The sequence below is a fragment of the Saccopteryx leptura genome, chromosome X, assembly GCF_036850995.1.
Source record: "Saccopteryx leptura isolate mSacLep1 chromosome X, mSacLep1_pri_phased_curated, whole genome shotgun sequence".
In the NCBI taxonomy this organism is placed as follows: Eukaryota; Metazoa; Chordata; class Mammalia; order Chiroptera; family Emballonuridae; genus Saccopteryx; species Saccopteryx leptura.
Genome location: NC_089516.1, coordinates 136,424,239 through 136,448,288, shown reverse-complemented (window position 1 = coordinate 136,448,288; position 24,050 = coordinate 136,424,239). Strand labels below are relative to the sequence as shown.

Here is a 24,050-nt window from a genome sequence, read left to right as displayed (position 1 = left end):
AAGAAATTTTATGTATTTGCACAATCAACTTTTTATGAATTAACCTCATTTCCCCAAACTGCCAAATAAATGAAACATTACTTAATGTATAAATTTTAATTAGTATCTTAAATCATTCCTCTTAGGCAACTCAAATCATTCTTAATTGATTTTATTGAGGGCACCACTAGTTAACATAATAATGCAGGGTTCAGGTGTCCAATTCTACAGCATGTCTCCCTACACTGTGTTATGTGTTCACTCCCTAAGTCAAGTCTTTGTGCATCACCATTTATCTACCAGATACCCTTCTCCACCTCCCCCCCAAGCAATCTCAAATAATTTCTTATTAGTACATATAAGACTTATGTTTAAAAGAATAACAATCACAGTCTTAGTTTTCAATTTACCTACACAGTTAGGACCTAGAGAAACTTAATGAGCTAGATTTCCTTGAAGAAGAACTTAATGCTAATTTAACTTATTTTCATCATTTCAGGTTGAAGTGGTACATGATTGTCAGGAGAAGAGAAGTTCTGAACAACCCTCCAGTTTGGACAATAACAATACCTTGGATATTTTAAAGAAGTACATTTTATTTATAAACAGACACACATATATTCATAGAAGTCATTGATTCAGTGTTCAAGGAGAACATGCTTGGAATTTTGAGTTCACAGTATGGGGTTATGCAGGGTGTGATGAAAAGAGCACTAGATGGAAATGCTAGAAGTCTTGGATTTAAGTCTGGCCAACCTATTCTCTGTTTATGTGACCTGAAAATGTTTTTAATTGAATTTATTGGGGTGGCATTGGATAACATAATTATATAGGTTTCAGGTGCCCAATTCTACAACACATCCCTGTACATTATACTGTGTGATCACCTACTCAAGTCAAGTCTTTATCACTATTTATCCCCCCATATCCTCCACACTTCCCTTCGTTTCGGCAATCACCACTGTTGCCTATGTCCATGAGTTTGTTTGTTTTTATTTTGTCTTTTTTTGCTGTATCCTTTGACCTCCTTCACCCACCCATCCCCTAGACGTGTCAGCCTGCTCTCTGTGTATGAGTCTGTCTCTATTTTGCTTGTTAGTTCATTTTGTTCATTAGATTCCACATATGAGTGAAATCATATACTACTTGTCTTTCTCTGACTTAGTTCTTAGCATGATGATTTCTAGGTCTATCCATGTTGTCACAAATGACCTGAAAATTAACTAGACCTTCTCAGAAAATTATTCTCTTTTGTAAAAGAGGTCAGAGTGAATGGGACAATGTTCCAAAAACTACAAAGGAGTATGTATATATGCAATGTTATTTTTTAGATGTTAATCATTGTTTCATTCACTTTTATAGTATTATGTTAATATTCCAGATGTAAATATATTAACCTTTTAAATTTTATATCATAAAATTGTAAGTAACCAGTATTTTAGAGCAAGATGTATATAGAAATATACAGAGTGAGGCAAAAGTGGGTTTACAGTTGTGAGTACACAAAACACAGAGTTTATTATTGTATTATTATTTATTTATTGCATTATTTTCTGTACAAACAACTGTACACCTACTGTTGCCCCACGCCATGTGTGTTTGTGCTTGTGTGTTAAAGATTGTTGAATGTTAATGATTAAAAGGTAAAAATAGAAAAGAGGCCAATGATATTTTAATTAAAAAGTTACCATATTTTTCACTCCATAAGATGCACCTGACCATAAGACACACCTAGAGTTTTAAGGAGGAAAATAAGAAAAAAAATATTCTGAACCAAATGGTGTGTTAAAATATTTAATAAAATATGGTACTTATACTAGAGATTGAGGAAACAAATTTTAAATATGATATCAATTGGAAATCACATTGGAAGCTAAATGTATTTATTTTACAGAGACAGTAATCAATGTTACTACAATAAATTAAATATGAATTATAGTTGGGAAAACCAGCATAATAAATCCACTTAATATTTTGAAAAAATTCAGATTATTACTGGAAAAGGGGGGAAATTATGCCTAAAAGGCTCATATATCTTTTTGAGGAAGAGGGAGATAGAGAGGAAAAAATAGTTCAGAAACTGCCCCCCCCCAGTACTTCCCAGATTTTTACAAATAGAGTTTGTGAGGTTTTAATAAATTGATTCTTAAGCTTAGTGAGTTAGAAATAAGGCTTTGTTATTTTCATTTAAAAGTAACTCCGGAGCCACTCCCCCTTTTATTTTAAATATATTTTTAGAGTCTTGTGGATGGTACTTATTCTAGAAACCTTAGAACTAATTATATATTTTTATAATAAAATTAAAACCATTAGCAGTTCCTGTGCATTAACAGTTTTTACATTAGCCAATTTATAATGATAATTGAAACATTGCAATACAATTCTAAAGCAGTAAAATAATTGATAAATGTGGTCTTTCCATTTTAGCCATGTCCTAAATGAGCTGATTCAGACCGAGAAGATGTATGTTTGCGAGCTGTTTACTGCTTTGTTGGTAAGGGACTCAAATTGTATTTTCCCATCTTTTCCAGAATGCTCCTGTGCTACATCTGTTAGGAAGTATTTAGGATAGTCTTCTCTGTCTACATCCTTCCTTAATTATCACATGGCAACAGTGGGTATTTCAGCTATGTTTTGAGGGTGCATAATTGTTAGATGTGTATGTTAAGGTTCTCCCTCAGGAGAGAGGATTGTGGATTCAGAATTTATTACAGAAGTGGGAAACAATTCTCTTAGGGATAAAGCAGATTGCTCTAATTCTTCTCCTGGTGCTATTTAGTGATTGTGATGTAAATATCTAAAAATTGGAGAGAAACATTTATTTCATATAAATTTCATACTATGAATTTGGTCTGAATACACCTAAACACTTACTGCTAGCTTAAGTAGAAGTTAATGACCTATAACATAATTTTCCATACTTGGTTTCTGTTTTGTTTTATACACTATAAACTACCAAAGAGCTGTCATTTTACCCATTGAGTAGAAAACCTATACTCCCTTGTCCTACTTTCTAAAAAAATGATAATGGATAATTTTGGGAAATAGAAAATTTGAACATTAAAATTACAGACAGCTTAACTCACCAATGTCCTTTACATTTTGCTGTACATAAACCTTTGGTGGCTAAAACAAATGTTAATGTGAATATTTTTTTAAATGAATAAATGTATTTGTTTTGGGTAGGGCTATAGAGCAGAGATGGATAATCCAGAGATGTTTGATCTTATACCACCTCTCCTGAGAAATAAAAAGGATATTCTCTTTGGAAATATGGCAGAAATATATGAATTCCATAACAAGTATGTGAATCACTTAATTGAATTTTCTTTTTCATGGTATTATTTAAAGGGTTATTGACCAATTTATTTCACATAAAATAAATTATTTTCTTTCTCTTAAATTTTTATAGCTTTTTCATGAGCAGTCTAGAAAATTGTGCTGATGCTCCAGAAAGAGTGGGACTTTGTTTCCTGGAAAGGGTTAGTGCAATTATTATTTAAAAATATATAAATATGAACCATCGAAATAGCAGCCCATTTTATAAGAACAGATTTAGAGACACGGTAGGTATTATTGTATTGTCTTTATGTTTTTAGAGGAGATACATCACTCCAGAAGTATTTAATGCTAAACCAGGTTTTTTCCAGAAACTGGTGCAGTGTGGTATCGAGAGCATGCAAATGGCCTTTGTGTTTGGTGCTTAGCAAATGCTTCAATGGCTGAACTTGTGACCACTGACTTCTGGGTGATTCCAGGAGTCCAAGGACCATCCTAACTATGAATGTGTGAGAGTTGGGATCATCTTAGCAAAACCATTCTTGGCTTGATTAATTTTTAGCCTAAGAGATGCCTTGGTATTCCCCTCTAATACATGTGAAGTCTTAGTAGAATCAAAGTAGTCTGACTTTCAGACCCATGTCACTATCACAGGAACATTGTCAATCTGAGAGCTGTCTATTATTTTTATTCTATCAGATAATTCAGGGAGGCTTATTTCTCCACGTTTCAAGAGTGTACTTAATTCAGTTGACTTCCCAAGTTTTGTAATCATTCTCTCTCTCAGTATAATGTCCTCTCAGAATGTTCTCTGCTTATCTAATTCTTCCTGTTCTTGAAATATCAGTTCTGTCTTAATTTGGGAGTTAGTTGGACAGAGCTGATTATTGAAAGCTTCTAACAGATATCAGAAAGTGTTTACGGAGTGAGAAAATAAGGTTAAGAAAGAAATTTGTGTTACTTTTCTCAACCTATCCTAACTTTAAACACATTTAAAATATGTTTTCTAAGCAACAACACTCCCCTCCTTTGGACTCTTGTAGGACTTAATGACAATGTACTCATTGGGGATTTTACATTTATTGTAACTCTTTACATATATTAATGACTTCTTTCTCCAACTCAGTGGAAAAGTCTTTGAGGCAGGTTCTGTATCCTATATATCTTTGTGTTTCTCATAAGGTTAGCAGAGTTTTGGCAACCAGTAGTAGGTTAATAAATGCCTATTTTATGTTCATTCATTCTTTCATTAGCCATCTGCTGAGAACCTATTATGTGCGAAGCACTTTGCTAGGCACTGTGGGTACCAAGCCCAAGACTATTCACAGAGAAAAACGGCAATCCTTTGTATACTGTGTGGATTGTTCTATGTTAGAGATATACAAAGAGTCCTATAGGGATGAAGAAGAGGTATATCTTACATAGACCGAAGGTATAATTAATGGCTTCATAGAAAAGATGACTCATAATATAAATGTTAAAAAGTGAATAGCAGGCAGCCCATTAGATAAAGATCAAATAAAGACGATTTCAGGGTAAGAGAATAGCATGGGAAGATGTGTGGTAGGTTATGGTAAAATGATGATGTCTAAATTATACGCATAGGACCATGGAAGTTAGTTACAAGTTCTCTCATCAGAGAATCGAGCAACTAAAATCACAGAAAGAGGATATTTCTTGGTACCCAATTAGCTCACAGTTGGGGAAATGAGTCTGCTTTCACAGTACATTCAGAGAAGGCTTTTCTCTCTCTAACTCTCAAATTTGGTAAATGGAAGCTATGAAATTACTTGGATCATTATGTGACCCTCTCTCTGGTTTGATAGGCACGCTGCTCTTAGACTACAAGGAGGGTTCCTGACCAGCTGACTGTGCCAGCCTTTAGGACATGTTTCTTATGCTTATCCACACTTATTTTGCTCAGCCTTTCTTGATAAGAATAGTCCATATTCACAAATTGGTAATACACTTGAATTTGCTTTTGTCACAGAAAACTGACTTTCAGATGTATGCAAAGTATTGTCAGAATAAGCCCAAATCGGAGGCAATTTGGAGGAAGTATTCAGAATGCGCCTTTTTCCAGGTATAGTAATTATTCAGGTTTTTGATATACTCTTTCTGGAAGATACTGGGATATTTCTTATTTCTAAATTCATTTTCTACTTTAAATAAGTTAGAGTACTTTAAGTACTTTCATCTATATATACATATATTTATTAAAAGGCAGTTTTACCATCTCCAGAACACACACGTACACACACACACATGCGCATGCTTGCGCGTGCCATGCACACAACCACATTATGTTGCTCCTCTGGGGCCACCACTATCAACTTTTAGCTACTTCTTTTGGTATTTATAACCATATCTCCAATATCATGCTTATGTTGCTACTTCCTACCATGGAGGATGCAGATTTAGCTATCTTTCATTACCCCCCACCACCCATCACCACCACATACATACACATACTTCTTTTCCTCCAAATCATCTAATATAGTTCTATTGTAATTTTGGTGAGATTGATATGCAGTGTTAAATTGTTAAGACCATATGATTTCTATGCTTAGATGAATTACGTGGTATAAGATAGGTTTTCCTTCCCTTCTGTTTTTCTTGAAATTGTCTTTTTTACTCACTTAATTTTCTAGGTACTTAACCTTATTCTACCCCCAAATCTCCCAGTGTGATGGTTACATAATTTTTTTTCTCAGTACATTTAAACTGAATTTCATTGTGAATAAATTCCTTCTGATATCTTCTGACCTGCTCAGCTAGATTCACTACACTTCTCAGGCATCTCTTATCCTGGGATGTTAGTCAAGATCATTTTGGGGATTCTGTTCACCTGTCTCTTGCATAGATTCTCCTGTTTCCTACGTGCCATATCTTTGTCTTCCTTGTGTTACTCACTTGATTGGTAGAACACATTCTCCAGTAGTTTTACTGAGAAAATGTACATGGTAGGTAAAAGTTTTCAAGAGCTTGCACATCTGTATATGTCTTCATTCTACCCTAACACTTAATTGCTAGGTTAGCTGGTTAGAGCATTGTATGTAGAAAAATTTTCCTCAAAATTTTAAAAGCAAATGCCCATTATCTTCTAGCTTCCAGTGTTATTGTTTCAAAATTTGATGTCATCGTGATTTTTCTTCCTTTGTATGTGACCTAATATGTTGCTCTCTCTATAAAAGCATATGAGAATGTCTATGATTCTCGAAGTTCTGAAATTTCATAGTGCCATGATATTATCACTATTTTCACCCATTATGCTAGTCTTGTGATCCCTTTGAATTTGGAAACTCTTATCCAAATTTACTTGGACTTTTTTATTTAAGATTTTTATTTATTGATTTTATAGAGAAGAGAGAGGGAGGAAGGCAGAGGGTGGGAGGAGCAGGAATGATCAACCCATAGTTGCTTCTCATATGTGCCTTGTCTGAGCAAGCCTGGGGCCTCAAATTGGCGACCTCATCATTCTAGGTCCACACCTTATCCAGTGCACCAGCACAGGTCAGGATACTTGGACTTTTATTCTCTACACAATTTTTTCAGTTCTCTCTTTCTGTAATGCCTATTGTGCACATGTTGGATTTCCTGGGCCAGTCCTATAATTATATTTTCCTTTTAGTTATTTGGCTCTTTGTCTTCTTGCTCTATCTTTAAAAATGTATTCATTTATTTAGAAATAAAATTTAGTGGGGTGACACTGATCAATAAGAGTACATACATTTCAGGTAAACATTTCTATACATTTGAACTGTTGATTGCGTTGTGTGCATATCACCCTAAGTCAAATCATTTTCTGTCACCATATAATTGTCCCTTTTTACTCCCCTCCCCCATTCCCTTTCTGTGGTCACCGTTTCAATGTCCATGAGTCTCCTTTTTATATCCCATCTGTGTGTGAAAACATATAATTTTTTGTTTTCTCTGATTTACTTGTTGCACTTCGTATAATGTCCTCCAGGTCCATCATGTTGTCATAAATGGCAATATGTATTCCATTGTATATGTGTACCACAACTTCTATTTCCAATTCTCTATCGAGAAACACTTTGGTTGTTTCCATGTCTTGGCCACTGTGAATAATGCTGCAATGAACATGGGGGTGCATGTGTCTTTGCATAGCAATGTTTTTGAAGTTTTGGTGTCATATGGTAGTTCTATTCTTAATTTCTTGAGGAACCACCATACTTTCTTCCATAATGGCTGTACCAGTTTACATTCCCACCAGCAGTGAATGAGGGTTCCTTTTTCTCCACAGCCTCTCTAATACTTTTTATTACCTGTCTTGTTGATAATAGCTAATCTAACAGGTGTGAGGTGGTATCTCATTGTAGTTTTGATTTACATTTCTCTTATAGCTAGTGAAGATGAGCATCTTTTCATATATCTGTTGGCCATTTGTATTTCTTCTTTAGAGAAATGTCTGTTCAGGTCCTCTCCCCTTTTTTTAATTGAATTGTTTTTTTTTGTTTTTTTTTTTGTTGCTGAGTTTTCTGAGTTCTTTATATATTTTTGGATATTAACCCGTTATTGGAGCTGTCGTTTGTAGATTATTATCTCCCATTTACTGGGCTGCCTTTTTGTTTTGTTGTTTGTTTCTTTAGATATGCAGAAGCTTTTTAGTTTAATATAGTCCCATTCATTTATGTTTACTTTACTTCTCTTGCCTTTGGGGTCAGATTCATAAAATGTTCTCCACAGCCAAGGTTTATAATTTAGTAACTATGTTTTTTTCTATATAATTTATTGTTTTAGATCTTATATTTAGTACTGTTATTTATAGGGACAGGATGTAAGTCAAGTTTCATTCTTTTGCATGTGGTTTTCCAATTTTCTCAGCACCATTTATTGAAGAGGCTTTCTTTTCCCCCTTGTGTGTTTTTTGCTACTTTGTCAAAGATTATTTGTTCATATATATGTGAGTTTGTTTCTGGGCTCTCAATTCTGTTCCATTGGTCTATATGTCTGGTTTTTTTTTTTGTTAATACCATGATGCTTTGATTATCAGGGTTCTATAGTATAATTTGAGGTCAGGTAGTGTGATACCTATGGCTTTATTCCTTTACCTCAGGATTGTTTTGGTTATTTGGGTTTTTTATGATTCATTAATATCTAGTGATTTTTATTTTATTTCTTAAAAAGATAACATTGGGATTTAATGGAGATTGCATTAAATTTGTATATTGCTTTGGGTAATATGGCTATTTTAACTATTGATTCTTCCAATCCATGAACATGGAAAAATTTTCCATTTCATTGTGTCTTTTTCAGTTTCTTTCAATAATACATTATAGTTTTTAATATATAGTCCTTCACATCCTTTGTCAAGTTTATTCCTAGGTATTTTATATTATTATTATTGCAATTGTAAAAGGAACTGTTTTCTTTTTTTCCAATTCATTTTCTGAAGTTCATTGTTAGTGTATAGGGAAGCAGTAAAATTTTGTATATTGATTTTGTTTCCTGCAATTTTACTCTATTTATGTTTATTGTTTCTAAGAGGTTTTTGGTAGAGTCTTTGGAGTTTTCTTTATACAGGATCATGTCACCTGCAAAAAGTGATACCTTAACTTTTTCTTTCCTGGAATAGAGGACTTTTTATTTCTTTCTCTTGCCTGATTGCTCTGGCTAAGACTTATAGTACTATGTTGAATAAGAGTAGAGATTGGGCAACTGTTTCCTGTTCTTGATTTTAGAGGGAAAATCTTCAGTTTTTCATTTAGTATGATATTGATTATTGGTTTGTCATATATGTCTTTTATCATGCTGAGATGCTTCCCCTCTATACCCATTTTATTGTTTTATATATAAGTGGATGTTGTATCTTATCGAATGATTTTTCTGCACGTGTTGATAGAATCATATGATTTGGGGCCATTGTTTTGTTGATGTGGTGTATTACATTGATCAATTTACAGATATGGAACCATGCTTGTGCTCCTAGAATGAATCCTATTTGATCGTGATGTCTTATTTTTGTAATAAATTGTCGTATTTGATTTGCTAGTATTTATTTTTGGATTTTTACATCTGTATTCATTAGAGATATTAGTCTGTGGTTATGTTTTTTGTGTTGTCCTTGCCTGGGCTTTGTATCAGAGTTGTGATGGTCTCATAAAATGTGTTAAGAAGTACTGCTTCTTGTGTTTTCTGAAAGACTTTGGGAATTATTGGTACCAAATCTTTGAATAATTGGTAGAATTCATTGGACTTTTATTTTGGGGGAGGTTTTTGATATTTCTTTTTATTTCTTCCTTTCTTATTGGTCTATTTAGCTTTTCCACTTCTTCATGACTCAGTCCTAGAAGACTTTATCATCCAAGACTTATCCATTTCTTCTAGATTGTTGAGTTTGGTAGCATATAATCTTTCACAGTATTTCATTTGACCCTTTGTATATCTATGATGCCAGTGGTAATTTCTCCTCTTTCATTTTGGATTTTGTTTATATAAGCCTTTTCTCTTTTTTTTTTTTAGTGAGGATACCAGAGATTGTTCAATTTCATTGACGTTTTCAGAGAACCAGCTCTTTGTTGTATTGATTTTTTCTATAGTCATTTGTTTCCCCATTTTATTTAGGTCTGCTCTAATTTTTACTATTTCCTTTTCTCTACTGACTTTGGGTTGCCTTTATTTATTTATTTATTTATTTATCCCTAGTTCATTCAGGTATAATGTTAAGTTATGTTTTTGGGATGTCTCTTGTTTCTTGAAGTAAGATTTTAATGATATAAAATTCCCCCTTATTACCACCTTTGCTGCATCCCAGAAGTTTTGACATGTTGTATTGTTGTTTTCACTTCTTTGCATGTATTTTTTATTTCTGCTTTTATTTCTTCTTTGACACAGTCATTTTTAAGAAGTATGCTATTTAATTTCCATATTTTTGCGGATTTTTTTGCTTCCTTTTTGCAGTTGAATTCTAATTTTAGAGCCTCATGATCAGGGAATACACTTGGTATCATTTCAGTTTCCTTGAATTTGTTAAGGATAGTTTTGTGGCACAACATATGGTTTATCCTTGGGAATTTTCCATGCACACTAGGAAACAATATATAATCTGATGCTCTGGAATGAAATGTTCTTTAAATGTCCATTATATCTATCTGGTCTATTGTGCCATTTAAAGCCAATATTTCTTTATTGATTTTCTGTTTGCATGATCTGTCTAAACATCATTGTTGTGTTGAGCTCCCCAACTATGATTGTGTTTCTGTTTGTTTCTATTTTTAGACTCATAGTAGATGTCTTATATATTTTGGTGCTTCGTGATTTAGCACATAGGTATTATGAAGTGGTATGTGTTTTCAATATAGTATAAACGGTCTGTTTTTGGGTGTTTTTTTTTTTTTTTTTTTTTTTTTTTTTTTTGCCTTTGTTGTCTTGAAGTCAGCATTGTCAGATATTAGTATTGCTACACCTGCTTTTCTTTGGGTATTATTTGCTTGGAGAATTTTTTTCCAACATTTCACCTGAATCTATTTTTGTCCTTGAAGCTTAGATTAATTGCTTTCTTATATGTGCCTTGACTGGGCTGCTCCAGCCAAGCCAATGACCCTTTGCTCAAGCCAGAGATCTTGGGCTCAAGCCCATGACCATAGGGTCATGTCTATGATCACACGCTCAAGCCAGTGACCCTGCACTCAAGCTGGTGAGTTCACACTCATGCCAGATGAGACTGTTGTCAAGCTGTAGACCTCAGGTTTTTGAACCTGAGTCCTCAGTGTCCCAGGGTGATGATCTATTCACTGTGCCAGTGCCTGGTCAGGCCATTGCTTGATTGTTGTATGTGACCTAACCGAGGATTGAATCCTCAAGCTTGATGTATAGGGGAGATACTTTAACCAACTGAGCTACATTGCGAGAGCATCCCATACCTTTCTAGCAGTCACTTCCCATTCTTCCCAAATCCTCATAGCCTTCTGCAACAACTAATCTGCTTTCTATAGTTTAGCCTAGTCTAGACATTTCATATAAATGGAATCATAAAATATGTGCTCTTTTCTGTTTGGCTTTGTTCATTCAGCAGAGTGTTTTAGAGGTTCATCCATATTGTAGCATGTATCAGTATTTCATTCCATTTTATATCCAAATAATATTCTGTTGTATGGGTACTCTGCATTTTATATACTCATTTATCAGTTGATGAATATTTGAGTTGTTTCTACCTCTTGTGTGCAAGACTTTGTGTGGATATTTAGAGTGGTCCCTCGTATATCATGGGCGTTATGTTCCAGAACCCACCACAATAGGCGAAAATCTATGAAATAGTGACCTTATATTTATTTTATTATTTATATATATATATATTATGGTTTTATAAACCCTCCCCACACTCTTATAAACCTTTCCCACACTGTTATTAACCTTTCTCACACTCTTATAAACACTTCTTATGCTCTTAAGCACTTTCTATGCTCTTAAACCTATGTAATTTTAACAACATATAAAATTTTATATGGGTACTCACCAGTAATATTCTTTTAATATATTGTACTTAATATTTTTATATTGCTTTCAATTTTTTAGGCTAAAAATGGTTATTTTTCTGCAAAAATAATTAAAATAATAAATATAAAAATACGTATATACTGAAACATCCTGTGATATAGCAAAAAATCCAAAATCCAAAATTAGATATATACAATTTAAAAATCTGCAATATAGTGAGATCGCAAAAAGTGAACCATGTATGGTGAGGGAGGACTGTATTTTCATCTCTTTTGGCCATTTACCTGGATGTGAAATTGCGATGTCATATGATAACTCTAACTTTTGGAAAACTATTACATTATTTTCCAAAGTTGTGGCACCATTTTATATTCCTCTCTGCAATGTATAAGCCTATTGATTGCTTCATACCCTCGCTAACACTGTTTTGTGTCTAATTCCTTCTTAAACAGACTTTCAATAACCATCTTTCTTAAAACCCTACGTTAACCTCCCACTTTCAGAAGTAATTGGTGTTTATAATTCATTCTGAAGGTGGGAAAGGTATTCTATAACATAATTTGAGTTGTTTCCTGGCTTTTCCTTTTGCTAACTTGAGGTTCACCTTTCTCTGGTGTGCTCGAGTTTTTACTACGTGTCAGTTTGGTTTCCAGTTTCCAAATTTCTTAATGTTTTTTCTTCTCCGATCTTTGTAACTTTGAGTTTGCCTTGTAAAAATAACTTTCCATCATTTTAGTTGTGTTTCATGAGTGAGAAGAGCTAAATCTGTTCACCATCTTTAACTGTAAGTTGATAATTGTTTGAGTTAGATAATATATTGGATTTTATCCATATGTTAAAGTGTTCCTGGATCTTACATAGGTATAACCACTCCTATTTCTTTGTTCTGCACTTTCTATACACACATTTTATTCCATGCTGCCCCATCTTGTGCTTATTACCATACAATATTCCCAGGACCCAAAATTATGACCCTTATATTTATACTGTTGGTGAGCCAGTAATCAAATGACATATAATACCAGTGAATTAGGACAGTATTTTTGTTGTGGTATTAAAAAATTTTTCTTATGCCCAATCTGATTTATATTCAGTAGAACCTATTTTTTTTCTGTGCCTTGGCCTGTGGAACTAAGCCTTTTATTATTTTATCAGATACATTGAAGAAATCTTTAGTAATGTTCATTTCTGGTCAATCATTGCCTTCTCATCTTCTAAACATTTCACATCAATGTGATAATATTTACTGTAGTTTTTCAGATATACTGTCTTTAATGAACATACCATATATAACAGCAATTTTATGGTAAATTTTCCTTGTGATGTAAGAAACCAGCATGAATTGGGTCTAATCAGTGAACACTTGGCATTTTCACAGGTATATATATTAATTCAAGTTAATTGATAATCATATTTTAATAATAGGAATGTCAAAGGAAGTTAAAACACAGACTTGGTCTGGATACCTATTTACTAAAACCAGTGCAACGACTCACTAAATATCAGTTACTGTTGAAGGTAAGTACATTAAGCATTTGTTTATTTTTTTTTACTTACCTCTTTGGGTCAGATGTGCCAAAGCCATTAAAAAAGAGCTAGCTGCCAGACCAGGTGGTGCTGCAGTGGATAGAGTGTCGGACTGGGATGTGGAAGACACAGGTTCGAGATCCCGAGGTCACCAGCTTGACTGCGGGATCATTTGATTTGAGCAAGGCTCACCACCTTGAGCCCAAGATTGCTGGCTTGAGCAAGGGGTCACTTGGTCTGCTGTAGCCCCCCGGTCAAGGCACATATGAGAAATCAATCAATGAACAACTAAGGAACTACAATGAAGAATTGATGTTTCTCATCTCTCTCCCTTTCTGTCTGTCTGTCCCTATCTGTCCCTTTCTCTGACTCTCTCTGTCTCTGCCACAAAAAAAATAAAAATAAAAATAAAGAGCAACTAGCTAATTAGGAAGCACTAAAAAGAGATAGTTTCGATGATTGGTAAGGCTAGATTTAGCAGTAAGATCAATATAATGTGCTTGCTTCTTCAGTACACTGGCTATGCAAGTGCTGTAGTCTTAGAGGTAAAGCCAAGAATATCTGGCATCATTTTAGTTATTAAATTACCCATACAGGTTACATTGGCATATGTATAACATTTACTGCAGAATTTTAGTGTTGAATGAAGAACTAAGCAACTGCATTGATGGTTGTCCAGTGAATAGATCATCACCCTGGGATGCTGAAGACCCAGGTTCAAAACACTGAAGTCACCAGCTTGAGCACAAGCTTGCTGGCTTGATTGTGGGATCATATACGTGATCTCATGGTCACAGGCTTGAGCCTAAAAGGTCATTTGCTTTACCAAGGGGTCACTAGCTTGGCTAGATTCACCTGGTCAAGGCATATATAAGAAGCTGTCAATGAACAACTAAAGTGCCACAACTATGAGTTGTTGCTTCTCATCTCTCTCTCTTCCTGTCTTTCTGTCTGTCTGTATGTTTGTATCTGTCTCTCTCTCTTGTTAAAAAAAAACTAAGTAAATATTTCTATGGTTTTGCAACTGCCTTTCATATGGGTCTTCTCAATGAAAAGTGAATATGGTATACTCCTTGTGTAATGTGAAAATGCTGTGTTAAATATAAATACAGCAAAGCTGGTTTTAAAATGTATTTTCACAATGTTCTATTGTATGTGCATAATAAAGAAAACAAATTATTGTATGTAGAGGATCAAAAAATGTTTAATTACTTTACAAACTAGTCTCTTGTATGTCCTAAAAGATTTGTTCTTTAACTTCAGTAACATCAAATGCCCTTTGCTTTATACTGTGTAATAAATATTCCATTTCTTTTCCAGTTTTGACATTGTTATTAAATATATTAATGTGATAAATAGAATATGAAAGAAACTACTCAAAAAAGTGACATTGTCTTTGAATTATTACTTGAAAACATGTTGGCAAAAATTTTATCCATTTTTTTCTGGCTATTATCTGCCTACTATTAACTTTAATTTTTGACTTCTAATTACAGGATCTATTAAAATATAGCAAACACTGTGAAGGATCTGAACAATTAAAGGAGGCACTTGACACAATAGTGGATTTACTGAAGTCAGTTAATGACTCTATGCATCAGTCTTCAATAAAGGGCTATATTGTGAGTAGATTTTAATGATTGTTGCAGTTTTATGGATAAGCATGTTCACACCCCTTTCTTCTTCTGAAACCATGTGAAAAAATAAAAGGAGACAAACAAATGGAGATCCAAATGTCAGCATTATTACTGATTTTGTTAAGTGGATGATTGGCTTCAGATCACCAGTCAAATGCATTTGTGACATCTCCCTTGTCCCCAGCAGTCTATCCCCAAGTCCAGATCTTGGGAGACCCTGCTTGAAGGAATGTTTGAGTCTTCTTTTTTTTTTTATAAATAAATTTTTATTAATGTTAATGGGGTAACATCAATAAATCAGGGTACGTATATTCAAAGAAAACATGTCGAGGTTATCTTGTCATTCAATTATGTTGCTTACCCATCACCCAAAGTCAGATTGTCCTCCGTCACCCTCTATCTAGTTTTCTTTGTGCCGGTACCCCTCCCCCTTCCCCTCTCCCTCCTTCCCTCGCCCGCTCCCCTCCCCCCACTCCCGGTAACGACCACACTCTTGTCCATGTCTCTTAGTCTCGTTTTTATGTCCCACCAATGTATGGAATCATGTAGTTCTTGGTTTTTTCTGATTACTTATTTCACTCTGTATAATGTTATCAAGATGCCACCATTTTGTTGTAAATGTTCCAATGTCATCATTTCTTATGGCTAAGTAGTATTCCATAGTGTATATGTGCCACATCTTCTTTATCCAGTCTTCTATTGAAGGTCTTTTTGGTTGTTTCCATGTCTTGGCCACTGTGAACAATGCTGCAATGAACATGGGGCTATATGTGTCTTTACGTATCAATGTTTCTGAGTTTTGGGGGTATAACCCAGTAGAGGGATAGCTGGGTCATATGGGAGTTCTATTTTCAGTTTTTTGAGGAACCACCATACTTTCTTCCATAATGCTTGTACTACTTTACATTCCCACCAACAGTGAATGAGGGTTCCTTTTTCTCCACAGCCTCTCCAACATTTGCTATAACCTGTCTTGTTGATAATAGCTAATCTAACAGGTGTGAGGTGGTATCTCATTGTAGTTTTGATTTGCATTTCTCTAATAACTAATGAAAATGAGCATCTTTTCATATATCTGTTAGCCATTTGTATTTCTTCCTGGGAGAAGTGTCTGTTCATGTCCTCTTCCCATTTTTTTATTGGATTGTTTGTTTGTTATTGAGTTTTATGAGTTCTTTGTATATTTTGGATATTAGGCCCTTATCTGAGCTGTTGTTTGAAAATATCATTTCCCATTTAGTTGGCTGTCTGTTTATTTTGTTGTCAGTTTCTCTTGCTGAGCAAAAACTTTTTAGTCTGATGTAGTCCCATTCATTTATTTTTGCCTTCAAGTCTCTTGCCTTTGGAGTCAAATTCATAAAATGCTCTTTAAAACCCAGGTCCATGAGTTTAGTATCTATGCCTTCTTCTACGTACTTTATTGTTTCAGGTCTTATAGTTAGGTCTTTGAACCATTTTGAATTAATTTTAGTACAAAGGGACAAGCTGTAGTTGAGTTTCATTCTTTTGCATGTGGCTTTCCAGTTTTCCCAGCACCATTTGTTGAAGAGGCTTTCTTTTCTTCATCATGTGTTGTTGGCCCCTTTATCAAAAATTATTTGACTATATATATGTGGTTTTATTTCTGGACTTTCTATTCTGTTCCATTGGTCTGAGTGTCGATTTTTCTGCCAATACCATGCTGCTTTGATTGTCGTGCCCCTATAATATAGTTTGAAGTCAGGTATTGTAATGCCCCCCAGCTTCATTCTTTTTCCTAAGGATTGCTTTGACTATTCGGGGTTTTTTATAGTTCCATATAAATCTGATGATTTTTTGCTCCATTTCTTTAAAAAATGTCATAGGAATTTTGATGGGAATTGCATTAAATTTATAAGTTGCTTTGGGTAATATGGCCATTTTGATTATATTTATCCTTCCTATCCAAGAAAAAGGAATATTTTTCCATCTCATTGTATCTTTTTCGATTTCCTTTAACAATGCTTTGTAGTTATCTTTATATAGGTCTTTTACATTTTTTGTTATGTTTATTTCAAGGTATTTTATTTTATTTTTTGTTGTAATCGTGAAGGGAAATATTTTTTAAGTTCGTTTTCTAATATTTCATTGTTGGCATATAGAAAGGCTATGGACTTTTGTATGTTAATTTTGTATCATGAAAACTTACTGTATTGGTTTATTGTTTCTAGTAATCTTTTTGGGGAGTCTTTGGGGTTTTTGATGTATAGTATCATACATATCATCTGCAAAAAGTGATACCTTTACTTCTTCTTTTCTGATATGGATGCCTTTTATTTCTTTCTCTTGTCTGATTGGTCTGATTAGAACTTCTAGCACCATGTTAAATAAGAGTGGAGAGAGTGGACAACCCTGTCTTGTTCCTGATATAAGGGGGAAAGTCCTCAGTTTTATGCCATTTAATATGATGTTGGCTGATGGTTTATCATATATGGCCTTCATCATGTTGAGATATTTTCCTTCTATACCCATTTTGTTGAGTGTCTTAAACATAAAGTTGTGTTGTATGTTATTGAATGCCTTTTCTGCATCTATTGATAAGAACATGTGGTTTTTGTTCTTTGTTTTGTTGATATGGTGTATTACGATAACTGTTTTACGTATGTTGAAACATAATTGAGATTCTCAGATGAATCCCACTGGATCATGATGTATTATATTTTAATGAGTTGTTGTATTCGATTTGCCAGTATTTTGTTTAGTATTTTAGCACCTGTATTCATTAGAGATATTAGTCTGTAGTTTTCTTTTTTTGTGCCATCCTTGCCAGGTTTTGGTATGAGAGTTATATTGGCCTCATAAGATGTGTTTAGAAGTATTGCTTCTTCAATTTTTTGGAAGACTTTCAGTAGAATGGGAACCAAGTCTTCTTTGAATGTTTGATAGAATTCACTAGTGTAACCGACTGGGCCTGGACTTTAATTTTGGGGGAGGTTTTTAATAGTTTTTTCTATTTCCTCCCTGCTAATTGATCTGTTTAGGCTTTCTGCTTCTTCATGACTCAGTCTAGGAAAGTTGTGTTGTTCTAGGAATTTATCCATTTCTTCTAGATTGTTGAATTTGGTGGCATATAGTTTTTTGAATTATTCTACAATAATTATTTGTATATCTATGATGTCTGTGGTGATTTCTCCTCTTTCATTTTGGATTTTGTTTATATGAGTCCTTTCTCTTTTTCCTTCATTAGTCTTGCCAAGGGTTTGTCAATTTTCTTGATATTTTCAAAGAACAAGTTCCTTCTTTTATTAATTTTTTCTATAGTTTTTCTGTTCTCTATTTCATTTATTTCTGCTCTGATTTTTATTATTTCCTTTCTTCAGCTAGTTTTGGGTTGTCTTTGTTCTTCTTTTTCTAGTTTTTTAAGGTGTGAATTTAAGTGGTTCACTTGGGCTCTCTCTTGTTTGTTCATATAGGCCTGAAGTGATATGAACTTCCCTTTTTTTATCTTATTTTTATTAATATTAATGAAGTGACATCGATAAATCAGGGTACATATGTTCTGAGAAAACATCTCCAGGTTATTTTGACCTTTGATTATGCTGCATACCCCTCACTCAAAGTCAAATCATCCTCCGTCACCTTCTATCTGGTTTTCTTTGTGCGCCTACCCTCCCCCCATACCCTCCTACTCCTTCCTTGCCCCCTCCCCAACCCTACGCCCACTCTCTGTTACCATCACATTCTTGTCCATGTCTCTGAGTCTCATTTTTATATCCCATCTATGCATGGGTTTATAAGCTTTTTAATCCACTCATTCTCTGACGGACACTTGGGCTGTTTCCAGATCTTCGTTATTGTGAACAATACTGCTATAAACATGGGGTTGCATTCCTTTTTCTGGAACCGTTCTATGGTGTCCTTGGGGTATATTCCTAAAACTGGGATGGCTGAGTCAAAAGGCAATTCGATTTTCAATTTTTTGAGGAATCTCCATACAGTTTTCCACAGAGGCTGCACGAGTCTGCATTCCCATCAGCAGTGTAAGAGGGTTCCCTTTTCTTCACATCCTCACCAGCATTTATTCTGTGTTGTTTTGTTGATGAACGCCATTCTGACCAGTGTGAGGTGTTATCTCAGTGTGGTTTTAATTTGCATTTCTCTAATGATTAGTGATGTTGAATATTTTTTCATCTGCCTATTGGCCATCTGTATATCCTCTTTGGAGAAGTGTCTATTAATTTCTTTGGCCCATTTTTTGATTGGATTGTTTGTTTTACTGGTGTTGAAATTTACAAGTTCTTTAGAAATTTTGGTTCTTAACCCCTTATCAGACGTACTGTCAAATATGTTCTCCCATTATGTAATTTGTCTTTTTGTTCTGTTCTTATTGACTTTGGCTGTGCAAAAGCTTTTTTAGTTTCATATAGTCCCATTTGTTTATCCTGTCTTTTATTTTCCTTGTCCGTGGAGATAAATCAGCAAATATATAACTGCAAGAGATGTCGGAGAGCTTACTGCCTATGTTTTCTTCTAAGATGCTTATGGTTTCACGGCCTACATTCAAGTCTTTTATCCATTTTGAGATTATTTTTGTGAATGGTGTAAGTTGGTGGTCTAGTTTCATTTTTTTTGCAGGTTGCTCTCCAATTTTCCCAACACCATTTGTTGAAGAGGCTGTCTTTACTCCATTGTATGCCCTTACCTCCTTTGTCAAATATCAGTTGTCGATAGAGCTGTGGGTTTATTTCTGGGTTCTCCATTCTGTTCCATTGATCTATATGCCTGTTCTTATGCCAGTACCAGGCTGTTTTGAGTACAATGGCCTTGTATTATAGCTTGATATCAGGAAGTGTGATACCTCCCCCTTTATTCTTCTTTTGTAATATTGCTGAGGCTATTCATGTTCTCTTTTGGTTCCATATAAATTTTTGGAATATGTGATCTATATCTTTTTTTTTTTTTTTTCATTTTTCTGAAGCTGGAAACAGGGAGAGACAGTCAGACAGACTCCTGCATGCACCCGACCGGGATCCACCCGGCATGCCCACCAGGGGCGACGCTCTGCCCACCAGGGGGCGATTCTCTGCCCATCCTGGGCATCACCATGTTGTGACCGGAGCCACTCTAGCGCCTGAGGCAGAGGCCACAGAGCCATCCCCAGCGCCCGGGCCATCTTTGCTCCAATGGAGCCTTGGCTGTGGGAGGGGAAGAGAGAGACAGAGAGGAAAGCGCGGCGGAGGGGTGGAGAAGCAAATGGGCGCTTCTCCTATGTGCCCTGGCCGGGAATCGAACCCAGGTCCTCCGCACGCTAGGCCAACGCTCTACCGCTGAGCCAACCGGCCAGGGCTGATCTATATCTTTAAAGTATGTCATTGGTATTGCATTGAATTTATAAATTACTTTGGGTAATATAGACATTTTAATGATGTTTACTATTCCTAACCATGAGCATGGTATATGCTTCCACTTGTTTGTATCTTCCTTCATTTTTTTAATCAATGTTTTATAATTTTCCGAGTACAAGTCTTTAGTCTTCTTGGTTAAATGTACTCCTAGGTTCTTTATTTTTTTGGTTGTAATAGTGAAGGAGATTTTTCCTTTAATTTATCTTTCTGACTGTTCATTGTTGGTGTATAAAAATGCCTCTGATTTCTGAGTATTAATTTTATATCCTGCCACCTTGCTGAATTCATTTATCAGGTCCAGTAGTTTTTTGACTGAGACTTATGATTTTCTCTATACAAGATAATATCATCTGCAAATAATAATAGCTTTACCTCTTCTTTTCCAACTTGAATGCCTTTTATTTCTTCTTCTTGTCTGATTTCTGTGGCTAGGACTTCCAGGACTATGTTGAATAAGAGTGGTGAAAGGGGCACCCCAGCCTTATTCCTGATCTTAAGGGGATTGTTTTTAATTTGGGCCCATTGAGTATGATATTGGTGGTGGGTTTGTCATACATGGCTTTTATCATGATGAGGTATGTTCCTTGTATTCCCACTTTGCTGACAGTTTGACCATGAATGGGTGCCAGATTTTATCAAATGATTTTTCTGCATCTATTGAAATTATCATGGGTTTTTCTCCTTCCTTTTGTTTATGTGATAAATAATATTGATAGATTTGCGAATATTGTACCAGCCTTGCCTCCCCAGAATAAAACCACTTGATCATGGTGTATGATTTTTTCCATATATTTTTGGATCTGGTTTGCTAATATTTTGTTGAGGATTTTAGCATCTATATTCATCAGGGATATTGGCCTATAATTTTTTTTTCTTTGTGTTGTCTTTGCCTGGTTTTGGAATCAGAATTATGCTTGCTTCATAAAAGGAGCTTGGAAGTCTTCCTTCCTCTTGAATTTTTTTAAATAGCTTGAGAAGGATAGGAGTTAGTTCTTCTTTGAATATTTGGTAGAATTTACTTGTGAAGCTATCTGGCCCACGACTTTTCTTTTTTGGGAGTATTTTGATAACTGTTTTGATCTCATTTGGTATACTCCATCTGTATAGGTTTTCTGATTCTTCCAGATTGATTTTTGGAAGATTGTATGTTTCAAGGAATTTGTCCATTTTATCTAGGTTGTCTAGTTTTTTGGCATACAGTTCTTCATAGTATTTTCTTACAATGCTTTGTATTTCTGTTGTGTCAGTTGTTATTTCTCCCCTCTCATTTCTAATTTTATTTATTTGAGTCCTCTCTCTCTTTTTCTTGGTGATTCTAGTTAATGGTTCATCAATCTTGTTTACCTTTTCAAAAAACCAGCTTCTAGTTTCATTGATCCTCTGTATTGTTTCTTTAGTCTCTATGTCATTTATTTCTGTTCTGATCTTTATTATTTCCTTCCTTCTACTACATTTAGGCTTTACTTGCTGTTCTTTTTCTAGTTCTTTTAGATGCAAGGTTAAGTTGTTTATTTGAGCTTTTTCTAGCTTCTTAAATGTTCCCTTAGTGCTATGAACTTCCCTCTCAGACCTGTTTTGCTGTGTCCCCAAAATTTTTAGTTGTTGTATGCTCATTATTATTCGTTTCTAGGAATTTTCTTATTTTTCTTTGATTTCATTCTTAATCCATTCATTATTTAACAACCTGCTATTTAGTTTCCAAGTGTTTAAGAATTTTTGAGCTTTTCTGCTGTGGTTGATTTCTAGTTTCATGCCATTGTGATCAGAGAAAGTGCTTGATATGATTTCAATCTTCTTAAATTTGTGGAGAGCACTTTTGTGCCCTAACATGTGGTCTATCCTAGAGAATGTACCATGAGCACTTGAAAAGAATGTATATTCTGCTGCTTTAGGGTGAAAAGTTCTGTAGATATCTATTAAACCCAGTTGATCTAGCGTGCCCTTTAATTCTGCTGTTTCTTTGTTAATTTTCTTTCTTGAGGATCTATCTACTGATGTTAGTGGGGTATTAAAATCCCCTATTATTATAGTGTTGCTGTTGATCTCACTCTTTATATCCATCAAAGTCTGCTTTATATATTTAGGTGCTCCTATATTACGTGCGTAGATATTTATAAGAGTTATATCTTCCTGTTGGATTGCTTCCTTTAAAATTATGTAGTGGCCTTCTTTATCTCTTATTATATTCTTTGTTTTAAAGTTCATTTTTTCTATTATAAGTATTGCTACCCCAGCTTTTTTTTCATTTCCATTTACATGAAATATTTTTTTCCATCCTGTTACCTTCAACCTATGTGCATCTTTTGTTTTAAGGTGTGTCTCTTGTTGACAGCATATGTATGGGTCCTGTTTTCTTACCCATGCAGCTACCCTGTGTCTTTTGATTGGATCATTTAAACCATTTACATTTAAGGTTATTATTGATATGTAGTTGTTTATTGCCATTTTATTCTTTAAAGCTGTATTCCTCTTTTGCTATATTCTTTTCCCACTTTGGTATGTTTACACCATGCAACTTAACATTTCCTGCAACATTGGTTTGGTTCCTTGAGGATTTTTTTGGCTAGGAAACTTTTTATTTCTCCTTCGACTTTAAATGATAGCCTTGCTGGATAAAGTTGTCTTCGTTGTAGGTTCTTGTTCTGTATTACTGTGAATATTTCTTGCCATTCCCTTCTGGCTTCAAGTGTTTCTGTTGAGAAGTCTGATGTCATCCTTATGGGGGTTCCTTTGTAGGTGATAACCTTTTTTTCTTTTTCTTTTTTTTTAATAATTTTATTTTTTTAATGAGGTGACATCAATAAATCAGGATACATATATTCAAAGATAACAAGTCCAGGTTATCTTGTCGTTCAATTATGTTGCATACCCATCACCCAAAGTCAGATTGTCCTCTGTCACCTTCTATCTTGTATTCTTTGTGCCCCTCCCCCTCCCCCTTTCCCTTTCACATTCCCCCCTCCCCCCCATAACCACCACACTCTTAGCAATGTCTCTTAGTTTCACTTTTATGTCCCAACTACGTATGGAATAATGCAGTTCCTGGTTTTTTCTGATTTACTTATTTCACTTCGTATCATGTTATCAAGATCCCACCATTTTGATGTAAAAGTTCCGATGTCATCATTTCTTATGGCTGAGTAGTATTCCATAGTGTATATGTGCCACATCTTCTTTATCCAGTCATCTATTGATGGGCTTTTTGGTTGTTTCCATGTCCTGGCCACTGTGAACAATGCTGCCATAAACATGGGGCTGCATGTGTCTTTACGTATCAATGTTTCTGAGTTTTTGTGGTATATACCCAGTAGAGGGATTGCTGGGTCATAAGGTAGTTCTATTTTCAGTTTTTTGAGGAACCACCATACTTTCTTCCATAATGGTTGTACTACTTTATATTCCCACCAACAGTGTATGAGGGTTCCTTTTTCTCCACAGCCTCTCCAACATTTGCTATTACCTGTCTTGCTAATAATAGCTAATCGAACAGGTGTGAGGTGGTATCTCATTGCCGTTTTGATTTGCATTTCTCTAATAGCTAAAGAAGATGAGCATCTTTTCATATATCTGTTGGCCATTTGTATTTCTTCCTCGGAGAAGTGTCTGTTCATATCCTCTTCCCATTTTTTTATTGGATTGTTTGTTTGTTGTTGAGTTTTATGAGTTCTTTGTATATTTTGGATATTAGGCCCTTATCTGAGCTGTTGTTTGAAAATATCATTTCCCATTTAGTTGGCTTTCTGTTTATTTTGTTATCAGTTTCTCTTGCTGAGCAAAAACTTCTTAGTCTGATGTAGTCCCATTC

The 24,050-nt window shown here is 34.7% G+C and overlaps 1 protein-coding gene across 1 annotated transcript in view; it reads left to right on the top strand.

Moving 5' to 3' along the window:
- Nucleotides 1-24,050, top strand: part of MCF2 (MCF.2 cell line derived transforming sequence) — a 143,245-nt gene that overhangs the window by 67,127 nt on the left and 52,068 nt on the right. Inside the window, 7 exon segments of the mRNA XM_066357891.1 lie at nucleotides 479-567; nucleotides 2,407-2,473; nucleotides 3,166-3,281; nucleotides 3,392-3,461; nucleotides 5,249-5,341; nucleotides 13,144-13,236; nucleotides 14,742-14,867. Of these exon segments, the coding sequence (XP_066213988.1) occupies nucleotides 479-567; nucleotides 2,407-2,473; nucleotides 3,166-3,281; nucleotides 3,392-3,461; nucleotides 5,249-5,341; nucleotides 13,144-13,236; nucleotides 14,742-14,867 (654 nt within the window).